We start from the raw sequence: 23,998 nt of genomic DNA on the forward strand, positions 1-23,998 counted from the left end.
TTAATGGTGCACAATATGCATGCTTGTCAAACCAGATCCCAACTGATTTTTAGTTCTAGTTGGCTTTGGGTTCTGGGAGTTCGGATCTTAATGCTCAGCTGATAACTGCCATGCATTGTACTGCACACATTTGTAATAGAACTGAATGACTACAAGATTTTATTGCGCTAACTTCATTTTATAAAAAAAAAAAATAACTGGTCTTGAATCCAGAAATTCTTACATTGTGTTACTGTTATTGCCCTAATGACTGAAAATTACATGCTCTGAAACTACTGTAGTTTATCAAAAGCCATAGTGAAAAGGTGCTAGATGTTTCTGCTTTTAGGTATGAAAACTCACTTGCGTGAATGCAATAGTTTGTCATGGATCCCATGTATTCTTAAAGCATGTTATACTAATACCCCTAAACAATGTCAGTGAAAATCAATATAGTTTAAGGAATTTTAAAAAAAGAATAAAAGTGTTGTCATACTTATTTCAGTGTAGTACTGTACCTGCCTATCAGGCTCTTGCTCTCAGTGTATCAATATCTTAAAATGTATTGTTCACATATAGATACCTTAATTCATGTTAATGTTAGCACTATTATTTTTGGAGTAAATATTTAATTGACAATATCCAGCTACCCTATTAAATAAAAAAAAGAGAACCTCCCATTAAGGCCTAGGTAATGAAGTAATTTTTAATGACAAACGAGAATAGAGTCTTGTAGTCTTTCTGTTAAGAGTTAATGAATAATCTCACAGCTTGTGTGGTGCAAAAATGTGTTCCAATAAGCAGCTAAAATTTATTTAGGATTTGTGATTGATTGCTCTGTAGATGCCATTTATTGTTTACCAATGATTTTTGCTGTGGTGGGATAGTGGTTTACTGTTCTTACTCTCCTTGGCCTCTAGGGGTCCTTGCCTGAACACCAGACTACCCACCCGCCAAAAGAGCCAGGGGCATGTGTTCTGTGTTAGGCAGATATTTTGCTTTGGTACTTGCACATTTACAGTTACCTCATTTTTTCCATGTTTGTATTGAGGGGGTGGGGTGGGGTGGGGGGAGAAAACAACTAATATATATTATATATAGGAAATGGTTCTTATTAATGTTATAATTTTTCATTCCATTGGAATCATATTGTTTGTAGCATTTAACATTACTAGTTAGTGTATTATATATACATCTGTATACTGTTTGAAATTTTTAAGATTTGTACTTTTTTTAAAAGAAAGTTGCTAGTTATGCTTTACCAAGTAGTGCAATCATATTTTTTTTTAATTGTTGTGGCTGATTTGAGAGGGTTGTTCACTAATAAATGTATGCTGTATACCAATATCACAAGTGTCATATTTGACATAAAGCTACTGAAAAGGTACAAGCTGGAAAAAAATGTAAATCACTGTAAATGTATACAAATGTCACTGGTGAAAATAGCTGTATGAAAATAACATTTCACAGTGGTTTCCCACTCATCAGCAAAAAAAAAAAATATATATATATATATATATATAAATATATATATGCACTGCCATCTGCTGAAAACTTATCAAGGAAGTGTTGTACATTCTCAATAAACCCAGATTTTTAAAATGTTTTTAATTTATAGTTGGAAAATTACATCTTTACATGAGCCCATTTAGATGTTACAGGCAAAACAGGCATCTATGAGTAACCACAGGCACACTATGGGCAGACTCGTACTATACTAGATAAAGCCACATGTAAAAGCTGTGGCCTCTGTTAAATATTGTCTTTTTAAACTTCATGAGCTTGAGGCAGTCTGCTTTACATAGTAACCAACCTGCATTTGGTCATGTCATGACACAGATCAGCCCAAAAAAAAAGAAAAGGTCAGGTCAATTTTGGAGGTTTTAAATATTTAACTTATGTACAGGTCATGGCTCATTTAAAACAGGGTTCCCATATTTAATTTATGTCCAAATCCACCAAACCAGCTCCCTGAAGTACTACATTTGCTTGCTACACCACATGGATTAACAATCACAGCAGTACCAAACTCAGCAGAGACCAATTCTGTGCTTGTCAGTCGTGGAGAAAGCATGTGTAAACTTGAGGCAAAAGGGGTGTTGAATTAGGACATGTTTTTGACAAAATAAAAACTGTGGTATTCACACCATTATAGAAATCCATACTTTTCCATGCTGTTTCCTGTATGTGTCAGTAGGTATTAATACAACCTGCCCTCCTCAATTGCCCAGACATTAATCAATGCAGGATATGGTTCTGGGTTTGCACAAAGCTATGCTACTGTTTCAGTTGTTTCAGTACATTTCAGTAGATTAATAATTCTTTGCTGCAACAGTCACTGGTGAGGAAGGACAAGAATTAAATGGTAGCTAATACAGATAATGGAAAACAAACCTTGTCTTGGATACAAAGATGAGTTCAAGGAAGAATTATTTATTTGATAAAATTCAAGACTGTCCAGGCTATTGGGAACCCTGTAAACACAACCAAACGGGGACCGAGGCAGGATGTTTTAACTCTTCCAGGTTAGGATTTTATCTCAGTGATCCCTTGTGCATAATGACCATTCAAAAAAAAAAAAAAAGGGGGGGGGGGGGGGGAGTGGGTGGGCATCATAGGAAAATTTGTTTCCAGGTAGAGGAGGTATGTCATCTATTAATCGTCCGTAAGGTCCTGAACAAAAAGGACCTCAGAGCGGCTGAGTCCTGCCTCTTTCAGTGTGGGAGGGTTGGGCTGCTCGTCTGTTGGAAGGCAGGGCAAGACTCGGCGAGGGAAGTTTGTGACTATCTGAAATTTCTCTGGGGTCTCCTTCAAAGAGAAAAGGAAGTCGTGTATTACCTGTAAATGGGGAAAAAAAAAAAAGAAAATGGATAGGTAAACAACAACTAACACTATTCTGCAGATACAAAGGAGAAATGCTTCGTAAGTCACATTTAAACAGGTTTAAACACATTTAGACCATTCAGTGAACACAATGAGGGAAAAAAAATAGATATATTTTCATTCATATGAGGACCATATGTATGCCTTCTGATAAGACACTGTCAAACTGTGTGCCATGGTTGGCACATAGGTTTTGTTTTCCAGAGCATTTTTCAACAATTTCATGATGCTTTGTTAGGCTGGAATTAAATCAGATTCTGTCAAACCTACTGAAAAACTACTATATGAAATAAACTATGGTCAGCCAGGTACACTAGGTCTTATCCACAGAACTCACCGACAGAGACTGCCCAAAGAGGAATCGCCTCTCTACTCGTGTGTCGTTGGGCAGCTTAAACACTATTTTGACACTTTCTGGATCATCTGCAGGTGGCTCTGGAGGAAGACATTCTGATTTCCTCTCCTTCTCCTCTTCGAGTGTCTGGGGTCAAAATTGTCAAAATTGACATTAACATGAGTGAGTAAGACAGGATTTCTATGTTGACTTTGAACTGTTAACTGATTAATTAGGGTCACTGTAAAATGGCAGGTAGAATGGAAAATGAGACTCACTCTTCGTCTACGCTCCTCAGCAAGAGCACTCTGCCGGACCTTCTCCTCCTCTTGCCTTCGCTGTTCCTGCTCCTCTCTTTTCTTTCGGTCCTTCTCCTGGTCGGCGCGAAGCGAGGCCAGATAGGCCTCATCCTGTTGCTGTCGTAGCACTTGGGTCTGGTTCCTCTCCTCCCTGAAAATAAAAAACAGCACCAAATTTGCCCTAGGAAACACTGGTAGAGAAAGACTGTTTTGGACTGCAAACCTGAGACTGAAAATAAACTGAACTTCTTATGGTGTAATTCCAGTTTTCAGTATGTAAAGTGACATAACATGCCTGAAAGTAAAGCAATCTAATGTGAATGTATAAGTTCCTATACCGTTCAAGGCGCTCTGACATCAGATATGTTTGGTTGGCATCCATGATGAATGTGAGCTGGTTGATGAGGTCCTCCGGCTGAATGAGACCCTCCAGCCTTCCCACCACTGTCATCTTGCGGTCCTTCAGCATTATCATGGCCAGGAATGGATAGGTGTTCTCCCGCAACGCTTGGGACACTAAAACAACCCAAATGTTACACAGTCAAATCTCACTCTTTTTATAGTGCTTCTACTAAGTATTATACATCTTCAATTCACCCATACACAAACAAAAATCATATCCCTCTAAGTCTCTGTGGTAGTGTGCAAATAGTTTGTCATGTGAGCCAAAGAGCTCTTTACACATATTGCTACCTCAGCACAATAGAAGCAAATGGAATTTTGTCAGTGGCATTCAGAGCATCAAAAATGTTTATACAAGAAACTCAACATCAACGTCCCAGTTATTAAGGCTAATCCACAGGATTTGCTGTCCCTTTTAATGTTTTGACAGTTTCAACAACACAAAACACACTTACTTGCATTAAAATAAGAAAAGTCCAGACAAAAAGGAATGTCATTTTGGTTATTTCCCTTTTGTCAGGTCAGAGATAAGGAGGGACACTTTCAAATGCCCCAGCTTCAGTTGGTCTCAAACCTCTTCCATACAGAAGATGCAGATATTATGTGCAATTACATTTCTGGGTGATACATGACATATTTTTCATGATCACAGCAAGCCACTAACAGCTGACTCACAACAAATGATGAGGTAAAAATAAATACATTTACATACCTCTGTAGCCCTCCGGCTTGCTAGTTGAGCATGCCCAAAAGAGCATGCGTGCGTTGATGAAGGTTATGACCTCTTCTGTACATAATGTGGAGCTGAGACATGACAGATCAGAAACAATATGCATATTAAAATGTAGCAACAAACAAGCAGGGTGCTTTGAGTAAGAAACTGTAGCAGGTATGTGACATGGACAACAGATTTATGTAATGTATTGTGATGGCTGACACAAGTTAGGAATAAAAATAAACATTATACCGGCAAAACTCGTCAGTGTCCTGATGATCATCCCCATGAAGGTACACTAGTAGGTAGCGGAGCTCCCGTTTGGCATCATTCAGTGCCTAGATGAGACCAAGTACACAAATGCAACAGATCAAACAGCAAGCTTTACCTGAACTTGATTAAAGTAAGATAAACGTGCATTTCTAACTGGGCATTTGCACTCTATCTCTGATCCTACCTGGCTGTATGTTCCCTGGTAAAATACAGGGTGTGACCGACCATACATCTCCTCAAAACTATGAATGAAAGACACAACATCTCCAACAGGGTCTGTCACACGACCACGAGGATCTGGCCTGATGAATCGCAGCGCAAGCCTTGAGGAAACAAAAGAAAAAAAAAACAAATGACAATGTTGCAATCAGTTACCTACCTCTATCTGGCAGCTACAAGGCCAAATAAATGTGATTGGATTACCTGAAAATATCCAGAAGTGTGTAATATGTAAATCTGAAAGGTAGCATTATCAAGTAGTAACTCCATCCTAATAATCCCTGGAAAAAAACAAAAACAAACACAGCCCATCAGCATTTAAACAACAAAGAAATATAAAACAAACTTCTCAGATTGGAAGACCTCTTCAGGTTTTTGAGCCATAAAAATGCTATTAAAAATACACAAATCAGACAAAATAAAGATGCCATTTAGACTGAACATTCCTTTAAGAATTTACAGTGCCTATAGAAAGTATTCACCCCCTTGGGTGCTTTACTCTTTTATTAAATCATGTGGGAGACTCCATGGTCAAATGGAAGAAAGTTCTCTGGTCTGATGAGATCAACATGGTGATTTAAGGCCATCAGACAAGATGCTATGTTTGGTGGACACCAAACACTGCACATCACCACAAATACACCATCCCCACTGTGAAGCACGACAGTGGCAGCATCATGCTGTGAGAATGGTTCTCAGCAGCTGGCCCTGGAAGGCTTGTAAAGGTAGAGGGAAAATCGAATGTGGCAAAATATAGGAAAATCCTACAGGATAATCTAATTCAATCTGCAAGAGAACTACAGCTTTGGGGAAGATTTATTTTGTAATAAGACAATGACCTGAAGCATACAGCAAAAGCTACACAGAAAGGGTTTAGAGACAACAAGGTAGCTCTTCTGGAGTGGCTGAGCCAAAGCCTGAGACCTAGCCACACAGACTCAGTGCTGCCAAAGGTGTATCTACTAAATACTGACATGAAGGTGGTGAATATTTATGCAATCACTTATTTCACATTACATTTTTTTTAATAGTATTACTTTGTAGAAAGCTGTTTTTACTTTAACATTAAAGAGATTTTTTGTTTTTTTTTTGTCAAAAAAGCCAAATTATATTGACCATAACTGATTTATACAATCAATAAAATGGCAAAACATTCAAGGGAGTGAATACTTTTTATAGGCACTGTATTTACTACTTAAGAACTAACTATGCCAGAACAGCAACTGAATGACTCTATTAACAAAAGAAATAAACAGACAGTTGGGCTAGAACAGGACTATGTGTCAAGCAAAAAAATAGATCAGTATATCATACCAAAGTACAGACATGCAAACCTCAAGACCTACCCTGGGTTGTGGCCTTGAGACGATGTAACTATATACTCTATGGTCTGCTGTATTGACCTGTAATGGTCTGGATGGTGGAGGGTTAAACACACTGGGCACTCCCTCCTGCTCATTAAGTCTGTCTTGTACTGCAGCCTGTAAAACATTAAATTAAACCCTTACTTAAAATCAAGGCAGATGATTGCTGCACAACCTCTACATACACATATATGAAAATCCACTAAATTACCTCTATGTTCCAATTATGCTGCTCTAATGTTCGGCGACATTGGTCCATTGATTCCAAACCAGTAAGGTCCTGAGAAAGACACAAAGAAAGTCAGGCTGAATGTCTCAAGTTTGTACGTCAATGTTAACGTTACAAACCGAAAATGTCTGGGTTGTCAAAGACGTAGAATGAAACGCTTATTAAAAGTGATCAACTATCATTTTGTTAGCTAATGAATGTCAACATTAAAAGAGGGAAATAACTACGTTTGCCTAAAGCAGGATGACATTACAGGTTAGTTAGCGTTAGCTCCTCAAAATATCGAGTGACTTTAATAGCTACCCATAGCTTTACAACTGCAGGTGAATTAAGCTACGACAAACTAACGCCACAAAAACAATGGAGGGAAGACTCGCCAGTCTTATCTTGTGGCTAACAATCTCGTTGGGCATCTAAGAAAATTTGTGTCGCTGGGAAACTTCAGTGACAGCTTGAACATGACTGCTGTGCTAGCGTTATCCCAGGGAGCGTCAGTGAAAACACAACGTTAAGTCAAAATTAGCTACATTAAAAACGCAGCCAGAGAGAACTGGATTTACAAAGTGCCGGGTGTGTGTCTTAGTCTAAAATCATAACAAATGTTACGATATTTAAGACCACCCATGGCCCTTTAAGTCTGCTGACCTGTTAGCTGGCTAGGATATGTTAGCTAGTTTTGCTATCGCTAGCTGTGACTCACGTTGAAGAGCTGGGATAACGTTACCGAAGTTGACTGTGTAAAAAGCGCCGTAACACGCACAATTCCCCTTTTTTAAACTGATTCATGATCAACAATTAAGTATTAACGCATGATGGTTCAAAGTGACTCGCATTAGTGTTGAATTTAGGTTGCCTACCTGAAATTGAAGGAGTTTTTCAGTCTGCGCCTGAGATAATTCTGGCTCCTCTGGCGCCGCCATCTTACCTCGCCAATCATCTAGCACAGCGTATCAACGTCAACGGTCCGTTGCTAATGCTGACTGCGCTCCATCAGGCTCTGCGCGCTGCTGCCCCCTAGCGCTCTGGATGGCCCACCTTACTTAAGTAACCAGACTTTATTTGTAATAACTTACCTAGTAAATATGAACTTTTCATATTGATGTATTTATTTATTTGACTTTATTTGACATTTATTTTACAAAAACGGATGTTTTATTTGTTTTTTGCATATCATTTATCTGTAATAAAAAAACAGAAAGTAACATGATTTTCACAACATTTGAAGTGTTTTTGGGTCTAGCGTCATTACAAATAGTATTTACATTTCTGGAACTCACTTAAAAAATATAGTGTGCTGGTAAGAGTATACTGCTGTACTGTATCATTCTCGCACACACATAAACCTTGCACATTTTGTACTACATGAGTGAGAATGCATTTATTTGGCCATTCATGGTTTGAGTTACACAAACTTTACCAAACTACATAAAAATCCAAACAATTATGAGAATGTAATAGTTGAATGTGTAAAACTAATCAATTTGAACTGTCAGTGTGGTAGTGTACATTTAATTAAGTATTTCACACTAGGATCATATTTCTTGTTTGGCAACACAAGGAAACACTGAATGAAATAGTTTCATAATATAGGAAACTGTGAATTGTTTTATGTTCTAATTTAAAATGTTAGGCCATCCGACTTCACTTTTTCCCTTCTACCATAATAATGTGGTACCCAAACTTTGTCTTGACAGGAGGGTCTGTGTAGACAGGTTTATCCATGGTGCTGACAGGTAGGGCAAATGCTGCATCCTGGAAAGGTCCAACCATTGATCCTCGTGTCATCCACCCCAGATCTCCCTGTCACAGATATATCAGTCATGAAGAAAACACACAGAATGCATTCAATGTGCGTACCGAGCCGCAAACAATTGACAGACATGAGAAACAAACATTACACTGTACTTGTAAAGATAGAAAATGTAATATATAACTGAGTGCAGTGCAGGAACTTAAAACATTTCCTTTTTTACAGCTTGAGTTACAGGGATAATTATGTCATAAATAATTGTATAAGGAAAATAATTCCAACAAATATTTATATATCTCAAATATTTATGTGGTACCCTACGTGACTAACTGCTTAATCACCACAGAATATTCCCAGTAACTGATATCTGTGTGGGTGTTGTGCAAATGTGAAAACGCATATGTACTAAGCAGGTGTGGAAAAAGCACACTGATCACCCTTGAGGATTCATTATGAGGTGTAGACCTACACTATATTACAGTTAACATTATAGTTTGCATATCATATATATATATATATATATATATAGATTTATCATCACTGGTTAAAATGTAGGGCAGCACGGTAGATTAGTGGTTAGCACTCTTGCCTCACAGCAAGAACGTCCCGTGATCTTAACCCATCAGGGGCCTTTCTGTGTGGAGTTTGCATGTTCTCCCTGTGCTTGTGTGGGTTTTCTCCAGGTACTCTGGTTTCCTCCCACAGTCCAAAAACATGTATGTCAGGTTGATTGGTGACTCTAAATTGCCCATAGGAGTGAGTGTGAGTGTGTGAGGTTGTTTGTCTCTAGGTGAGCTGGGATAGGCTCCACCAGATCACCGTGACCCTGGTTAGGAATAAGCGGGTATAGATAATGGATGGATCGTTAAAATGTTTTCATTGTTGAAAAGCACTTCAAAAAAACTAAACTGACCCAAAACATTTTAATGGATATCGTCATATAGATTATTATTGTTGTCTTTTGATTCTTTCTGATTACATTTATATGCACCAGGTCACATTCCTTGCAATAATATAAATAGTTACCCATTAACAGAAATTTTTAATTTCAGCATCACTTCACATCAGTGTAGACAAAACAGTGAAGTGGGCAGGTGGTTACTGCTTAACTGAGGTGATTTGCTTGAAGCAATAAGAGAGGTAACACAGTATATAAACACCAGATCTGTATCATGCAGCTGACTGAATGTTCTTACTCCTTGTCTTGCTTTGTCTTCACTGTATTGTGATGCTACTTCGCTGAAACGCACTCCAGCCTTTAGTTTCTCCATTGCCTCCATGCATTTCCCATGTTTTTCACAGAGGATGTGTCGAACCTGAGGAAGAACACAATCATAAAAGCACAATTAGACATCTAGGAATAGGAAATGGTTGAAGGGCAATTTGAATTAATTAATTAACTTAAATTAGAGCCTAACCAATAAATCAGCATGTTGATATAATAAGAAACAGAGGGAAGATAAATCAGTTGTCATACTTGAGTGTGATTGAAGGACTATTCAAAAATGGTTCTATATCAATAAAACAAGTTTAATTTCAAACCTGCATTATATGACATCAAAAGAATATTGATCGTTTCAAATATTCAAATACTCTAATTTAAATCACTGTGTACATAGACATAAATAGAGAAAGCATCACAATACTAGATCAGGTATTCAGGTTATGTTCCCCAAACTCCTTCACGCTGTGAAACACCGCGTCTCCTCTTCTCTGTGATCCAGTTGTCTTGTTCACGCAGCCATAACTTTATTTATTTTTCAGCCTTGAGGTTCAACAAGCAAATTGAACTGTCTTGCTGTTCTTTTAATTGCTTGCTGTAGCTACAATACCAGTCAAAAGTATGGACACACCTTCTCATTCAATTCAATGGTAAAGTGTGTCCAAACCTTTGACTGGTAGTGTACATGCTTATCACATATATTAGCTTTAATCATTAAAGAAAAATGGCAGTGGTCGTTACAGCATCTAGTGATACATTTGTAGGGCTATGTGTTGCTCACTGATCAAGCTTTTATTTTAGTTTTTATCACCACGGCTTAGGTGCCAAGCTATGATCTACCCAGTTACACTTAGACAGTATCTCGTTCGAGTCCAAAACTGAGTTTGCGGTGGGCGAGAAGAACGAGGTCCACATCGTTTGGTTAAAAAGAAAAAAAAATCCCCTGTTACACCGCATCAAACATTTGCCTTGTGGCCTTGACTAAAAATGGAAATCTGAATATTCAGTGTTACCTTCACAGCAGTGCCTCCTTTAGGTGCTTTTTCTTTCTTATCAGCGTCTGCACTTCCCGAAGCAGCTCCTACACAGTACAAGACAACACAACACCCGTCAACACAATACTAACCGCGATGTAACATTATAATACACCCCCGAGTTATTACATTTCCATGTGGAATCATGTATCGCAGCTGCAACGTTACGGTAACTTAAAGGTTAACCGATGGTAAATGTGCGTAAATTTAAGCAAACACCACAAATAACCCCCGAACCACTAACCTTTGCCACCCTTGCCACCTTTTCCCTTTGGTGGCATTTGACCTGGAAGCGTACAGAAATTCAAACAGTAATAGAAAAGAGAAAAGTCTTGTTAAACACCGACTGCTGTGCTTATCATGCGCAGAAACATGCGCCGACAGAGCCAATGATTCTTCCTCGTTCATTAATATTTGGCAGATTATAGCCGGTTGACGTCCATACCGCCACCTAATGGAATGTACAAGGAATTATAATGCCACGCTGCAATTCATACAATTCATATATATATATATATATATAAATATACACCTTTCCCATTATTATTCATTCTACAAGCAATTTTAATATCAATTCAAGATCTACTTTCATTCTAATTTGTCTATACACTGAAAATGTACTTATTTATTTAGTTATTTCTTTAACAACTTGGTTACAGGCTAATTATTTAGCATGCATATTAAAGAATATTACTGTTATGCATGGGTTAAATAACAGGATCTTCATTTTGTCACTGCTGGACAAATGTTTTGTAACCCTATACAATGAAAATTACAAGAGAACAGACACTCCCATGCACATACATGCAGACAGAGTAGGCCTAAACAAAACTGTAAAGTATAACAAGATATAATTCTGTATGTTCTGTATAGTAGTTTATATTAGCCAAAAGCTAATGCTTTTATCCATAGAGAATAAAGTTAATAGAATGATAGGTTAAGTGCAAAATAACAAGCTACATGTGAGAAAACATATCAAATGTGCAAGAAGCACACAGAACAGTCCAACAATAAAAAATAAAATTAAATTAAAAAAAACTACAAACAAAACCCCCGGCACAGAAATGCAAGGCAATAATATTTTTTTTAGAAAAGAGAAAAAGCGGTTATGAATACCTGATAGTGCTAAGCATATTCATTACAGACGACATTTTGCATTTCAATGCATTGTTCAATAATCCAGTTAGGCCTGTGACCTTCAAGTTAACTAAAAAAAATAATTTAACAAAAACAAACAAATAAACGCAAAGACATTTATGTAACGCGTATATAACCGTGAAAGCCATTGATACGATATTGACGTGGTTAGCTCAACACAAAAATAACATTTTCTACGTTACGTTTCACGGCGTCAGCGTGGTTACTGTGGCAACGGGACTGAACACAAACGTCCTGTGACGTGCAGTACGTTGACAGCTGTCTGCCGCTCGAGTTGTCTTTATCTCGACAGCTTTTTTACACACCAAAACGACTTAATTCGTCGTCTCCTGACAAAAATATGGACAAATACGAGAAGGTTTTGTGTCTGGGGAGAGGAGGAGCAGCAGACGTGTTCCTAATGAGGCATGTGGAGCGGAAAGGCCTGCACGCAGTGAAGAGGATAAAAGTGGAGGACACAAGGACAGCAAAAACCCAGAGGGCAATCCTCCAAGAGGCTGAAATCATCCGGAGCTTGGAGCATCCTCACATAGTGAAATGCAGCGATGCCTTCGTGAACTCTGAGGATGGTTTCATTTACATTGTGATGAACTATTGTGATGGCGGGACATTGGATGACAAAGTGAAAGAGAGGAAGCCAAAGGAGTTTTTCTCAGAGAATACTGTGATGGGGTGGTTTGTGCAGGTCACTATGGCTGTACATTACATACACGCGGCTAAAATACTACACAGGGACATCAAGACCTCAAATGTACTGCTAACAAAGCAAGGTGTGGTGAAGTTAGGGGACTTTGGGATATCCAGAGTAATGACCAACACAGCTGACATGGCCTCCACATGTGTTGGGACACCAAACTACCTCAGTCCTGAGCTTTGCCAGGATGTCCCATACAGCTCAAAGTCAGACATCTGGGCTCTTGGCTGTCTGCTATATGAGCTCTGTGCTCTCAGACCTCCGTTCGCAGCGGCAAACCTCCTGAGTCTGTTCTACAAGATCATTAAAGGAGAGTACGACCCTGTGCCTAACATGTACTCAGACAATATTTCATCTTTGATAGAAAGGATGCTCTGCCTCATCCCAGAAAACAGGCCAAGTGCTGCCTGTATACTAAGCAGTGGCTATGTTCAAGATCACCTAGAGTCAGTCAGACACAGTGAGGCAGACTGTGTGCATGAAACTGATCTTGACAGGGAAAGCTGCTGCATTAAAGTAACAGAAGACAGCAGAGATGTTGTCACCACACAGGGGCCAGATGTTCTCAGCCAGTCACACTCATGGGTAGAGGAAGGACACCATGTAGAGGCCACTGGCAGTGATGTGGAGCAGGAAGATGACGATAACTGGGGACAAAAACACAGTGACTGCCACTATCCTGAAGACTTTGATGAAGATGAGAGTTTGCCCTCTGTAGATGAACACAGTGAACAGCCAAGGTCTCCAACGAAGAGCGAGTCAGCTGAGCTAAATGGTAACGTAGTGCTGGAATATGAATGAGAGGATAAGCACCTAGATCCCTTACATAAACATATCAATACCACAGTGTAAAAATATGGCGGCAATAACTAAAGGTACTGAACGTAATATTCTACTTAAATGTTAAATGTACATAAGTATTAAAAACAAATGCTCCTTAAAGTATCATAAGTAAAGTAAAGAGAAAATACATTATTTACAAATGTTCTCTGCAGTGTATAAAGGCAGAGGTAAACAAGAACACTAGTCCAAAGATCCCAATTCAAACATGCATCAGAAGTCTATACTGGATTAAACACTCATTCTTTGCTTTTTTGAACGCTGGGTTGACATTTTAGATAATATCTTAAAAACATTTAGTCAGTAAGAAATGTATTCTCAAAGATTTTGTGAGGTTAGTACAGGAAGCTGTAACACTCTGGAAAAACGGTATCGCAAGGCTCAAGACCAACATGTGAACAGTTGTTACTGTTACATCAAAACATTATTACTGTGGCGTACTGCTGAAACAACTGAATAAAAGATTAAGAATAGAAGTTTAATATAATGTAGAAGTTGTTTTATGATGAAAACAACAGTCTTAAATCCTGGTATTTACAAATCACTTCTTTCTCTCTTACAGTATTTCCAGAGGCTCTTTCAGAACAAGCTGACTATCCAGATGACTTTGAGGAAGATGAGGAAAAGGAAGATTATGACGATGAAGTGGATTTAGTCCATGCTGATACTCCACCGCCACATGATGATGGGCTGGAAGAGTTTCAGCTCTGTGATGCTGGAGGATTGACCATCACACTGAAAGCGCTGAAGGAAAAAGGCTAAAAACCTTTACAACCACAAAAAACATACATGCCAATGGATTGTGATGTGAAACACAGGGACAGAACAGTGAAATATCTGTCAAATACCTGTCTGAATAGTGTTTATGTCATTTTCACAGTATGTTACATCAAGCCACAGGTGTTTTGAGAAAGGTGTTTTGAAAAATATGCTGCTGGATTTGAAAACCTGCTGTGTACATTTACTACAGCCTGACAGACATCATAGTGGCATCATAGGCTAGAGATAGTGGATGAAGTCCTGCTCTCTGTCCTGCAGCAAGTCAGAGAATTAATTAATATAATAGGAATGTAATTTAGCAAATTATATCAACAACTTTAATTATTTTATTCTTATAGTATAAATAGCAAAGTATTGCATGTCCTGCAATGCTGATATAAAAGCAGATGCAGGGAGACTGGATATTGAATTTAAATTTGGTCTTTATATCTAGTACATCACTTCACGCTTTCCTTTTTATATATTTTCTAAACATTATCTTCCAGTTTATTGCATAACATCCGAAATGAAACATGAAACATTTTAGGTTTTTATCTTTGGTTTAAAATAAGAGATAAGGGCATATAGGAAGAATGTGGTGTGTGCATCTGGCCACAAAGATGTTATAATTGCATCAACCAAACTAAAATGAAGACAATAACCGAGTAATAAACAAACAGAAACGAGAAACTGGGCTTTAAATTATAGGTTCCCATGGTACAGGTGGTTTGTATAAAATGAACAAAACAAGATGCATATGAAACAGTTTGGGGCCTTTGCTATTACATTTTTCTATCTAGTTTCTGGTGCTGTAGATTGGGCAGTTTTTGGTCATTCCATGTTGTTATTAAACTGCTCACCATTTCTAACCTCGTTCTACACCGTGATCTCCTCTTGCCCCATTCCTGCTAAATACTTCAACATCTCATTTTGACTTCCCCTAGCATATTTAGCATTTCAGAGCCCTGTGACAGCTCTTTCATCTAGCACATCATGTTTTCTGAGGAGATCTAAAATTTCAAGAAAGCCTCTTACATTTTTGAGGTTTCTGAGTCATTTTGTCCATACTGGGCAATAATCTGAGCAGCTGTCAGAAGCAAAATTTCAGCCCAGGTTTTAATATATGTTTCATTTACAACATTTAGTTTTTATTTTCATCTCCGATCATTCCCAGGACACATGTAAATGTCTGGGTCATTCTTTTTTATTTAGCTTATCATGGCATTCACATGTGTGTCTGGTCTGTCATGTACACTGAGTGACCAATTAGGGAGTAACCTGTATTGCTGCAACTTCTGAATAGGCCTATAGCTTAAAAAAAGGAAAACAATAGGCAAATAAGATAATCCAATACTGTATTAATGGGCAGCACGGTGGATGAGTGGTTAGTAGTGTTGCCTCACAGCATGAAGGTCCCAGGTTCATAACCTTTCTGGGGCCTTTCTGTGTAGTGTGTGCAGTTCTCCTACTTGCATGGGTTTTCTCCAGGTACTCTGGTTTCCTCCCACAGTCCAAAAACATGTATGTCAGGTTGATTGGTGACTCTAAATTGCCCATAGGAGTGAGTGTGAGTGTGTGAGGTTGTTTGTCTCTATGTGGCCTTGTGATGGACTGGTGACCTGTCCAGGGTGGACCCCTGCCTTTCACCCAAAGAGAGCTGGGATAGGCTCCAGCAGATCCCTGGGACCCTGGTTAGGAATAAGTGGGTATAGATAATGAATGAATAATACTGTATTCAACACACAGCTCCTCTGTATTTTTTCTATCATAACACTCTTCGTGACTCTTTTGTCATCGTTCACATTCATTGCCTCTTCTTCTCATAACTTCCTCAAAATTTCACTCTGGTTTTCCTTTCTGTCTCTCCTGCCTACTCTCTCACCCAATAAATTTGACCTTTTCCCTAAAAAGTACTCTGTGGGAGTGCACATTTTACATGCATGCAAACAAACACACACACACACACACACACACACACACACACACCTATACTATTAAACACTTGGGGTATTACTTTGTAAAGGTGACAAAGTCGGCCTAGAGTATGTTGTAGCACACCAGACAGGTAAGATGTGATGCAGACGTAACGGTTACAGTGTTTTTTCCATTAACATATTTGCAGACCTACACTTTCGGGTATATATGTTTAAGATCCAGTAACAACGAGTACAAGTTGAGCTTTGAAAGTGCCAAGTTCAAAAGTCGCCTCAACGGAAACGTAAGATTCTGATTTATCAACACACGATCTATCATGAGTTGACCAAAGATTTTCCACACTCATACTCAGCAGTCTCGGGTTCAACCACATTACATTTTCCTGCAATACAACATATACACCCTATTCTGACATTACACAGACACAAGCGTTTTTCCATGAGCTAATATTGGTGCAAAGGTCTTTTCCTTTGTGAATTTCTACTGCACACAGGGACAAACCAGGGTGAAATGTTTTCCCGGATGAAAAGAAAGTCCAACCGCATATATCGTCATTAATCAGGTTACGATGATGATGTCACTGGTCAGCGTTACCATATTTGTGGTTGCCCACAGCATTCGCCATGGGTGAATGAGGCCTACTTAATGGTCCCTATGGGAAACAGCTGGTGATTTTCTGTGTTCTTTTATTTACTTACATATATACATTTACATATATACATTTACATATATATATATATATATATATATATATATATATATATATATATATGTGTGTATATATTTATTTATTTTTTCCACAAATCCCACACAGACACTAAAACTAAGAGAATTTTGTGCCTGTGAATCCCGACACTGTTTTAGCTAATTCCTTTGTGCAGGAAACCTCCACTGTTGTTCAGAAATGGGCATATTTTTTTCTCACAAAATATGTAGGGTACCTGTGTTGTTATATGTAGCAGATGAAGCTCATGGTGTTGTCTAAACAGTGCAGAAGTCAGATGTGTGCAGAGTGTACAAAGTATTGGTCTGGAGATGGAGTTTTTGCAGTCAGGGCCCCTGACTGGCAGGGACTTCCTGCCTGAGAAGCTGAAACCTGCTGAACAACTGACATGTTTTTAATGACGTCTTAAAACGTAACGTTTTAAAAAATCTTTCTCTCTTTCATCCATCCATCATCTATACCCACTTATTCCTAACCAGGGTCACAGGGATCTGCTGGAGCCTATCCCAGCTCTCTTTGGGTGAAAGGCAGGGGTCCACCCTGGACAGGTCACCAGTAAAAATCTCTCTTAAAATCTCTAATAAATGTTTTTATTGCCACTGTTGTTTCTATAGTTTTTTTTAACCCACCTGGCACCTTCCAAAAAGTCAATGGGAGCATTAATGTCCCTTCGACACAAAAATGTGCTTAGGTGCATCAGAGGTTAATCAGGAGCAATTTCGTTGTATTTCATTATGTTTTAACATGTAATGATTAATGCTGTGATGGGCTGGTGACCTGTCCAGGGTGGACCCCTGCCTTTCACCCAAACAGAGCTGGGATAGACTCCAGCAGATCACTGGGACCCTGGTTAGGAATAAGCAGGTATAGATAATGGATGGATGGATGTAGTAATTAATCTGCCTAATTGTTCATGTTGTTGCAACTTTGGTGTAAAACTGGCTGTTTAAATGTAGTTAGTATAATAATAGTAACAACAACAAAAAACAAAATGGCAGAAAATAATAATAATAACAATAGTAATAACAATAATAATGATAATAATAATAATAATATTTATTTATAGCATTATTAAAGTTATTATTATTATAGTAGACCAAAGGTCTTAGAGTATATTCTGTCATCTTGAGGTTTTCCCACATGTGCAAAGATTCCCCTGTTCTGTTCACAACTGACATTCCCCTCAAGTCTCCTCAAATAACACTTGCACACTCATCTGAGTCTTCATTCACTGATGGTGTTAGAGACAAAACACCACAGTAACTTCCATGCTGACAGCTGCAAACTCTTGAAACCATTTCAGCAAGCATTACTCATAAATTAACAGCACCATAAAACAGTAGTAGTAAGAAGAAATTAATTAAAAGTTATAGTTGTTGTTTTTTTATGGAACTGGGTGATCCAAATCAAACTGTTGTTTCTATTTTGATTACATCTTGTGTTTTATCATATATAACTCATTTTCAGTCATCCTTACTTTAAGCTACTTTTCAAGCAATTAGCCATTCTGCTGGGTAAATCTTAAACCTCTTATTGAGGGTCTGGAAATAAACTTGAGACACTGTGATTTATGAAATTAACATAAACTATTAAATTTGCTTAAATGAACAGCTTTGGTGTAGAATTTGCTGTTGAAACGAACTTATTATTTTTATTATTTCTTTTAAATGTCTGTTGTGTTTTACATTTATAGTCCCAGGTGAAAACCATGCTCCTGAGGGATTACAAACTGGTTTGATGGTGATTCTACTGCAGAGACAAGATGCGTCTTAGTAAATGCACTGTTGCCAGTAAAGCAATCTTCTGAACTTGCATCAGGTCTATTTCCTGGGACTTGGTCTGTGAACTTATTGAGGTCTTTTTTACTTTTTTAACAAGTCCAAGCGCTCAGATGACAACTGGTATATTATGTGTCTTCTAATTTTTTGATTTCACACAATTTCCAGTCAATGTTGTCGAAACTATATGTAATGACTGGTGCAGCTAGGGTGTTAATTGCTGTAAATATTTTGGCATCATTGAGCTCACTCTTCAGGATCATCCAGACCCTCCAGTAGTACTGTTGTCTAACAAGAGTTTATAAGCAGTGCTTTGAGCATAATGGTAATATCAGCATGCTCACAATGGCATGCTAACATGCTGATGTTTAGCACGTATAATATTCATCATGTTTACCATGTTATCAGTGCCATCGAGCTGTACAATACCAAGTCCTTCCATCCATCCATCCATCCATCCATCATCTTTACCCGCTTATTCCAATGTAGGGTCCCAGGGATCTGCTGGAGCCTATCCCAGCTCTCTCTGGGTGAAAGGCAGGGGTCCACCCTGGACAGGTCACCAGTCCATCACAGGGCCACATAGAGACCAACAACCACACACACTCACACTCACTCCTATGGGCAATTTAGAGTCACCAATCAACCTGACATACATGTTTTTGGACTGTGGGAGGAAACCAGAGTACCTGGAGAAAACCCACACAAGCACAGGGAGAACATGCAAACTCCACACAGAAAGGTCCCTGATGGGATTCAAACCAGGAACCTTCTTGCTGTGAGGCAACAGTGCTAACCACTCATCCACCATACTGCCCCACAATACCAAGTAAAAATGGTAAACTTGTTTAAGGACATATGCAAACAAGTTCTCTTTGAGCATACCCGAGCCATGACAGCACTGTGGACTTCTGGAGGTGGAAGAAGGTGAAGGCCATTTCATTCAACACTACATCACTGAAAGCTCCAAGCTTAACCTGCTATTTGCTCTGGATGAATGTCATGTAGGAATCAGGGCTTTACTCTTCCAGAAGCTAAACACACAACGATAAGTATATTCATATAATGAAATAGAGGCTTTTGCCTCGGTATTAGCCCTTTGCCTTTTGTAGCCATTGCATAGGTGTTAGACTGTTCAGGTCTTGGAGCTTAGTGTGGCATTGATGTCAAGTACATTTCAGGCAAAAAATAATGTGGTGGAAGATACTCTATCCAGGAAATGAATGAATTACACTAATGGTTACAATGGACCACTTTATTTTTGCACAATCTCACGTCTCAAAGTGATATTGTACAACCTGATACAAACCTACTGAGAATTTACTAGGCTGACCTCCCACAATGTGACATGCAATAAATACAAACAATTCTGTTGCACACTTAGCGCATCACTAGACTTATGTCGTGTTCAGATGCGAAATGAAACCTAAACCATTCAACTGTTTCCTAATATTTTTTGTTTGCAAAAGGAGGGAGATATGTTAACCTAAAGGAAGTGAAACAAGCACCTCTTGCTGCATCAGAAAAGTCATACCAACACCAGAGGTGAGATAAAGTCTGCATTGATATAAATAATTCAATTGATAATGTATATAATTAAACACTGACCACACATTTGGTTTCACGGGACTTTCTCTGAAACTAGGCCAACATTAATTATAGCGCGTATTTCATTTCAACTGCCCACATACCTCCTTCATCTTTTCTAGCACCTCTGTTCTAAAGATAAACACGAATTTACTGGTATGTATAAATCATCAGCATTACTACTGGACATGAGTAAAGTAAAACAGAAACTGTGAAATGACCTTCAGAAAATCATTAAATAGGAGTCTAACATTTTTTCTGACCACAGAAACTGTGACGTAATGGAGGAAAAAAAGAGAGAGATGCCCCATCTCGGTTCTTTCACGTACTTCCTTTAACTACACAAAAAATTTACTATGTTGCCTTTGGTCACATTAGTCACTTAGCTGAATCACCTCCAGCACTAACTGGTGAATAGGGGCAGACGTGTTAATGTTTAAAAAAAAAAAGACAAACTGATCTACTTGCAAACTGGAATGTCCAGATTACTGTGACAGAATGCAACCTAATACTGTATGCCCATAGATGCTGCTCATCTGTCACTTCTGGAACAAATGCAATGAACTACAGAAGTGAAGAAGATAACAATTTAAGTCTTTGTGTCAGAGACTTTGTCCTCTTTTGAATAAAATAAGACAAATAAGACTGCTATGTAACACAATAAATGGAGGTGTTTAAGTTACAAATGTATGCATATGAATAGTGCCCTACTATCCTACAGTTTGCCTTCTTGCAGAATGTAGTGAAACTGAACTGGAGGCAATCATCCATAACTGAGATGATAAAAATAAGTTATAAGATCTTTTGCCATAAAATTATATTATCCTATTTTACATTTTATGCTCACTTTGAAAAAATGTTTAGTGGAAAATCTACTCTATGAGCTTTATAGAGATGTCCTTAGCACAAATTATTGTTATAGCACCTGTTTGTTCCTGTCTAGAATCCCTCCACTCACTTAATTAGTTTCGCTCCCTCTCAGGGACAAAGACTGGCCCTTAGCAGTTGTTATATCCACCTTGATGCTGTATAAAACTCACTCTGCCTATTGTTTCTCCTGTCACTCTTTTACTTTAGCACTCTGTCATGTGATCTCTTTGCCAAGACAATTAAAATATCTAAAAGACATTTAAGTCTCAGGTCATTTCAGATTCTCCACAGAATATTGAGGTCTCACAAAATTTCCGCAAAAACCTGGTGTCAGAAGTGGTTTTCCTTGACTGGTTGAATTGGGACCTGAGACAGACAATGACTGATCAGAGACAGACAATGACTGATCACCTTCGATGAAATTGTTCCAGCCCCTACCACATAACTGGTATATTACATTGCAAATTTTTTGCTCATTGTGTTTCCAGGTAGGTGTATAACGCTGACATCAGTGACTTCCTTTTCCTTACTGCTATATGTATATAAGACAAACAGGCAGATAGCAATCACATCACTGCCACGCAGGGCACCCAAAAGAAGCTGTTAAGGAAGGAGAGAGACTTGACACTGCAGTATGAAGTGTGTGCTTGCCTTTGTTGTCTTGCTGCCTCTCTGCTACAATGCTAAAAACATGTCTGTGAGCAATGAGATGATAAAAAGACTGGATGAACTCAATGAACTCCACAAAGAAAATAAAGTCAATTTCACAAGTGTAAGTATAATGCATTTTCATTTAACTTAAAAAAAAACAAAACACTTTTTTAAAATTCATTTAACACTTGCAGGGTACTGATGCTTCACTCTCAAGTGTCTCATGTTTCTGCTGTCAAACAGCTCTCAGTCTGTTTTAATGTCACAAACTTCCACTTAAAGTAGTCAGCCAGTGCTTTGTATATTAACTGAATCATTATTTTTTTCCTATAGCAAAGCCCATTGCTCATCCCAGGACGACGAATGCGTAAACATGCAGTAAGTATTACACCTTTTCATTATCTGCTTTTTTATTGGTCAAGATCAGGCTTTCTAGCACTTCTTTCTGAGCTCAGTTCTTGATGACATGCATTTTGTTGCAAATGATAGTCTCACTGGGCCTTGTCATTTTGCTATTGCAGGATTCCTGTCTGGGTACCTTCACCAGAGAGCTGAAGGGCTATCTTGAGAATGTGACAGTACCTGAAGACCACCAGCATCTTCTCGAAGAACTTAAGGAAAACTTGCTGCTTCTGAAGCCACAACAACAGGTTAGTCAATAAAACCTGCAACAAATACTGAGCTCTAACTGCACAGACTGCAGAGCAAGTATCCAGATAAGACATAAATCTAAACTTTCTCTGTTCTTTTTTCCAGACTTTTCCATTGAACTGCTCAATGGTCCCATGTGTAAACAAATGTAGTCACACGATGTTTAAGAATTATGCTATTTACCTCAGAAGTCTAAACAGCTCAAGGAAGAGATGAGGATTTCAGCCAGTCTTCTCTTTTTTGCGTGATTGTTTGAGTTAGTGTTTACAAAGAAGAAAAGACAGATATACCAAATGTATTTAATATGCATTTTCACACAATTTCATGAATGTATTTATTGGTATTTATCAATATTTATTTTTTAAATTAAGTATTTATTTATTTATTTTAATGTGTTTTTTTCTGATTTTGATATGAATTGACCTAGACTGTGAAATAATATTTACAATGTGAAAAAAAATATTATTTCAGTTCAGAAACACTGTGCTGCTGTCTTCAAACAAATAAACTACTTTTATAAGCAGAACAAAGTAGTACTTCCAGAATTTATTCTCACTGAGTATTTGTACATCTATTTTAAATGCTCTTGAACTGCTAATATGTTTAAACTACCAAGATTGCACTACTGGGATGCCAAAAGAAAATAAGCACAGTAATTAAGTAGAATTAATTCACTCTATATTAAGTAGAACTACATAAACGGTATGACAGCAATATTAAAAAATTAAACACTTAAGCAGCATTTGGTGTATACATGCGGAAAATTCAGTCTTGAAATATTCAAAAAGGCATCGGATACAAACAGACTGTAATGACATGGTGGGTAAAGAGGGGGAGGAGGAAGTGTTGAGGGTGAAGCAGACACAATTAGAAAATGCTCAAAGTTCCCCGCCTCTTGGTTAACCCAAAAGTGTGAGGCACTCTGTGAAAGTTTTATGTGAAGCAGAAGTGAAATTGCAGGCAAGTTAGACAGTAATAGGCAGAGTTAGAGAACGAGAGTCATTCAGCGTCCCTTTTGAAGCATTCGCAGGTCTGTGCACATGCACTTAACAGATGAAATAATGCTGATAGTGCAGATAATGCAATAGTACACACTCACACAATCACACTAACATACAGCGGAGCAAAGCTGCAGGGATGAGGTTTTCTGAAATTTTGTTTTGCTCTCGGCTGTCTTAACACTTGTGTGGGCATCAAACCAAGAGCAGTTTTGCCATCACTTGAATGTCTACAAATGAGATCCTGGGAGCCTAAGACAGCGTGATGTGTATTTCATGAGATAATTATACTGTCTGCATAAGAGGTTATCTTATCTTACATCTTCTTAGTCACATCTCACCATCTGAAGAGATGGAAAGACACAGTGACTCATTACATTGTTAGAAAAGTGTGATTCAGAGTTATTTACCATCAGTATGTTTGGGAAACATTAAATGCAGCAGACTCTCTGAACAGCATGGGAAACAAGGAGCAGCAGCTGCACTTTTGAACACAAAAAACTAGCAGAGGAGGCGGCAGGTGGAGAGAGTTAGGTGCTCTGAAATAGGCCCACAGTGTACCTCAGCTTGACTGTCTACTCATGGTCTCGCATCTGACCATTGAACTCTGGATACCAAGTCTTTGATGTCCTCAAAGCAGGGCAGCAGTC

At 38.3% G+C, this 23,998-nt stretch overlaps 3 protein-coding genes across 3 annotated transcripts; 1 reads left to right on the forward strand and 2 right to left on the reverse strand.

Annotated features, from left to right (window-relative positions):
- Positions 1-1,570: 1,570 nt before the first annotated feature.
- faf2 (Fas associated factor family member 2) lies at positions 1,571-7,666 on the reverse strand. The gene is made up of 11 exons (XM_026330705.1): positions 7,555-7,666; positions 6,680-6,748; positions 6,451-6,585; positions 5,309-5,385; positions 5,070-5,208; positions 4,865-4,950; positions 4,610-4,701; positions 3,834-4,011; positions 3,475-3,646; positions 3,200-3,343; positions 1,571-2,817 (listed from the first exon to the last, which is right to left on the reverse strand). The coding sequence occupies exons 1-11, from the start codon at positions 7,615-7,617 to the stop codon at positions 2,635-2,637; spliced, it is 1,338 nt and encodes a 445-aa protein (XP_026186490.1). The 5' UTR covers positions 7,618-7,666; the 3' UTR covers positions 1,571-2,634.
- Positions 7,667-8,048: 382 nt separating this feature from the next.
- On the reverse strand, positions 8,049-11,092 carry pin4 (protein (peptidylprolyl cis/trans isomerase) NIMA-interacting, 4 (parvulin)). Its single transcript, XM_026330706.1, has 4 exons — positions 10,948-11,092; positions 10,683-10,750; positions 9,644-9,763; positions 8,049-8,497 (listed from the first exon to the last, which is right to left on the reverse strand). The coding sequence occupies exons 1-4, from the start codon at positions 10,982-10,984 to the stop codon at positions 8,339-8,341; spliced, it is 384 nt and encodes a 127-aa protein (XP_026186491.1). The 5' UTR covers positions 10,985-11,092; the 3' UTR covers positions 8,049-8,338.
- A 998-nt stretch (positions 11,093-12,090) lies between these two features.
- Positions 12,091-15,670, forward strand: nek12 (NIMA-related kinase 12). The gene is made up of 2 exons (XM_026330563.1): positions 12,091-13,330; positions 13,958-15,670. Exons 1-2 carry the CDS (start codon positions 12,202-12,204, stop codon positions 14,155-14,157), a joined length of 1,329 nt encoding a protein of 442 aa, XP_026186348.1. The 5' UTR covers positions 12,091-12,201; the 3' UTR covers positions 14,158-15,670.
- The last annotated feature ends 8,328 nt before the right edge of the window (positions 15,671-23,998 follow it).

Source organism: Mastacembelus armatus, chromosome 10 (assembly GCF_900324485.2).
Source record: "Mastacembelus armatus chromosome 10, fMasArm1.2, whole genome shotgun sequence".
NCBI classification, from domain to species: Eukaryota; Metazoa; Chordata; class Actinopteri; order Synbranchiformes; family Mastacembelidae; genus Mastacembelus; species Mastacembelus armatus.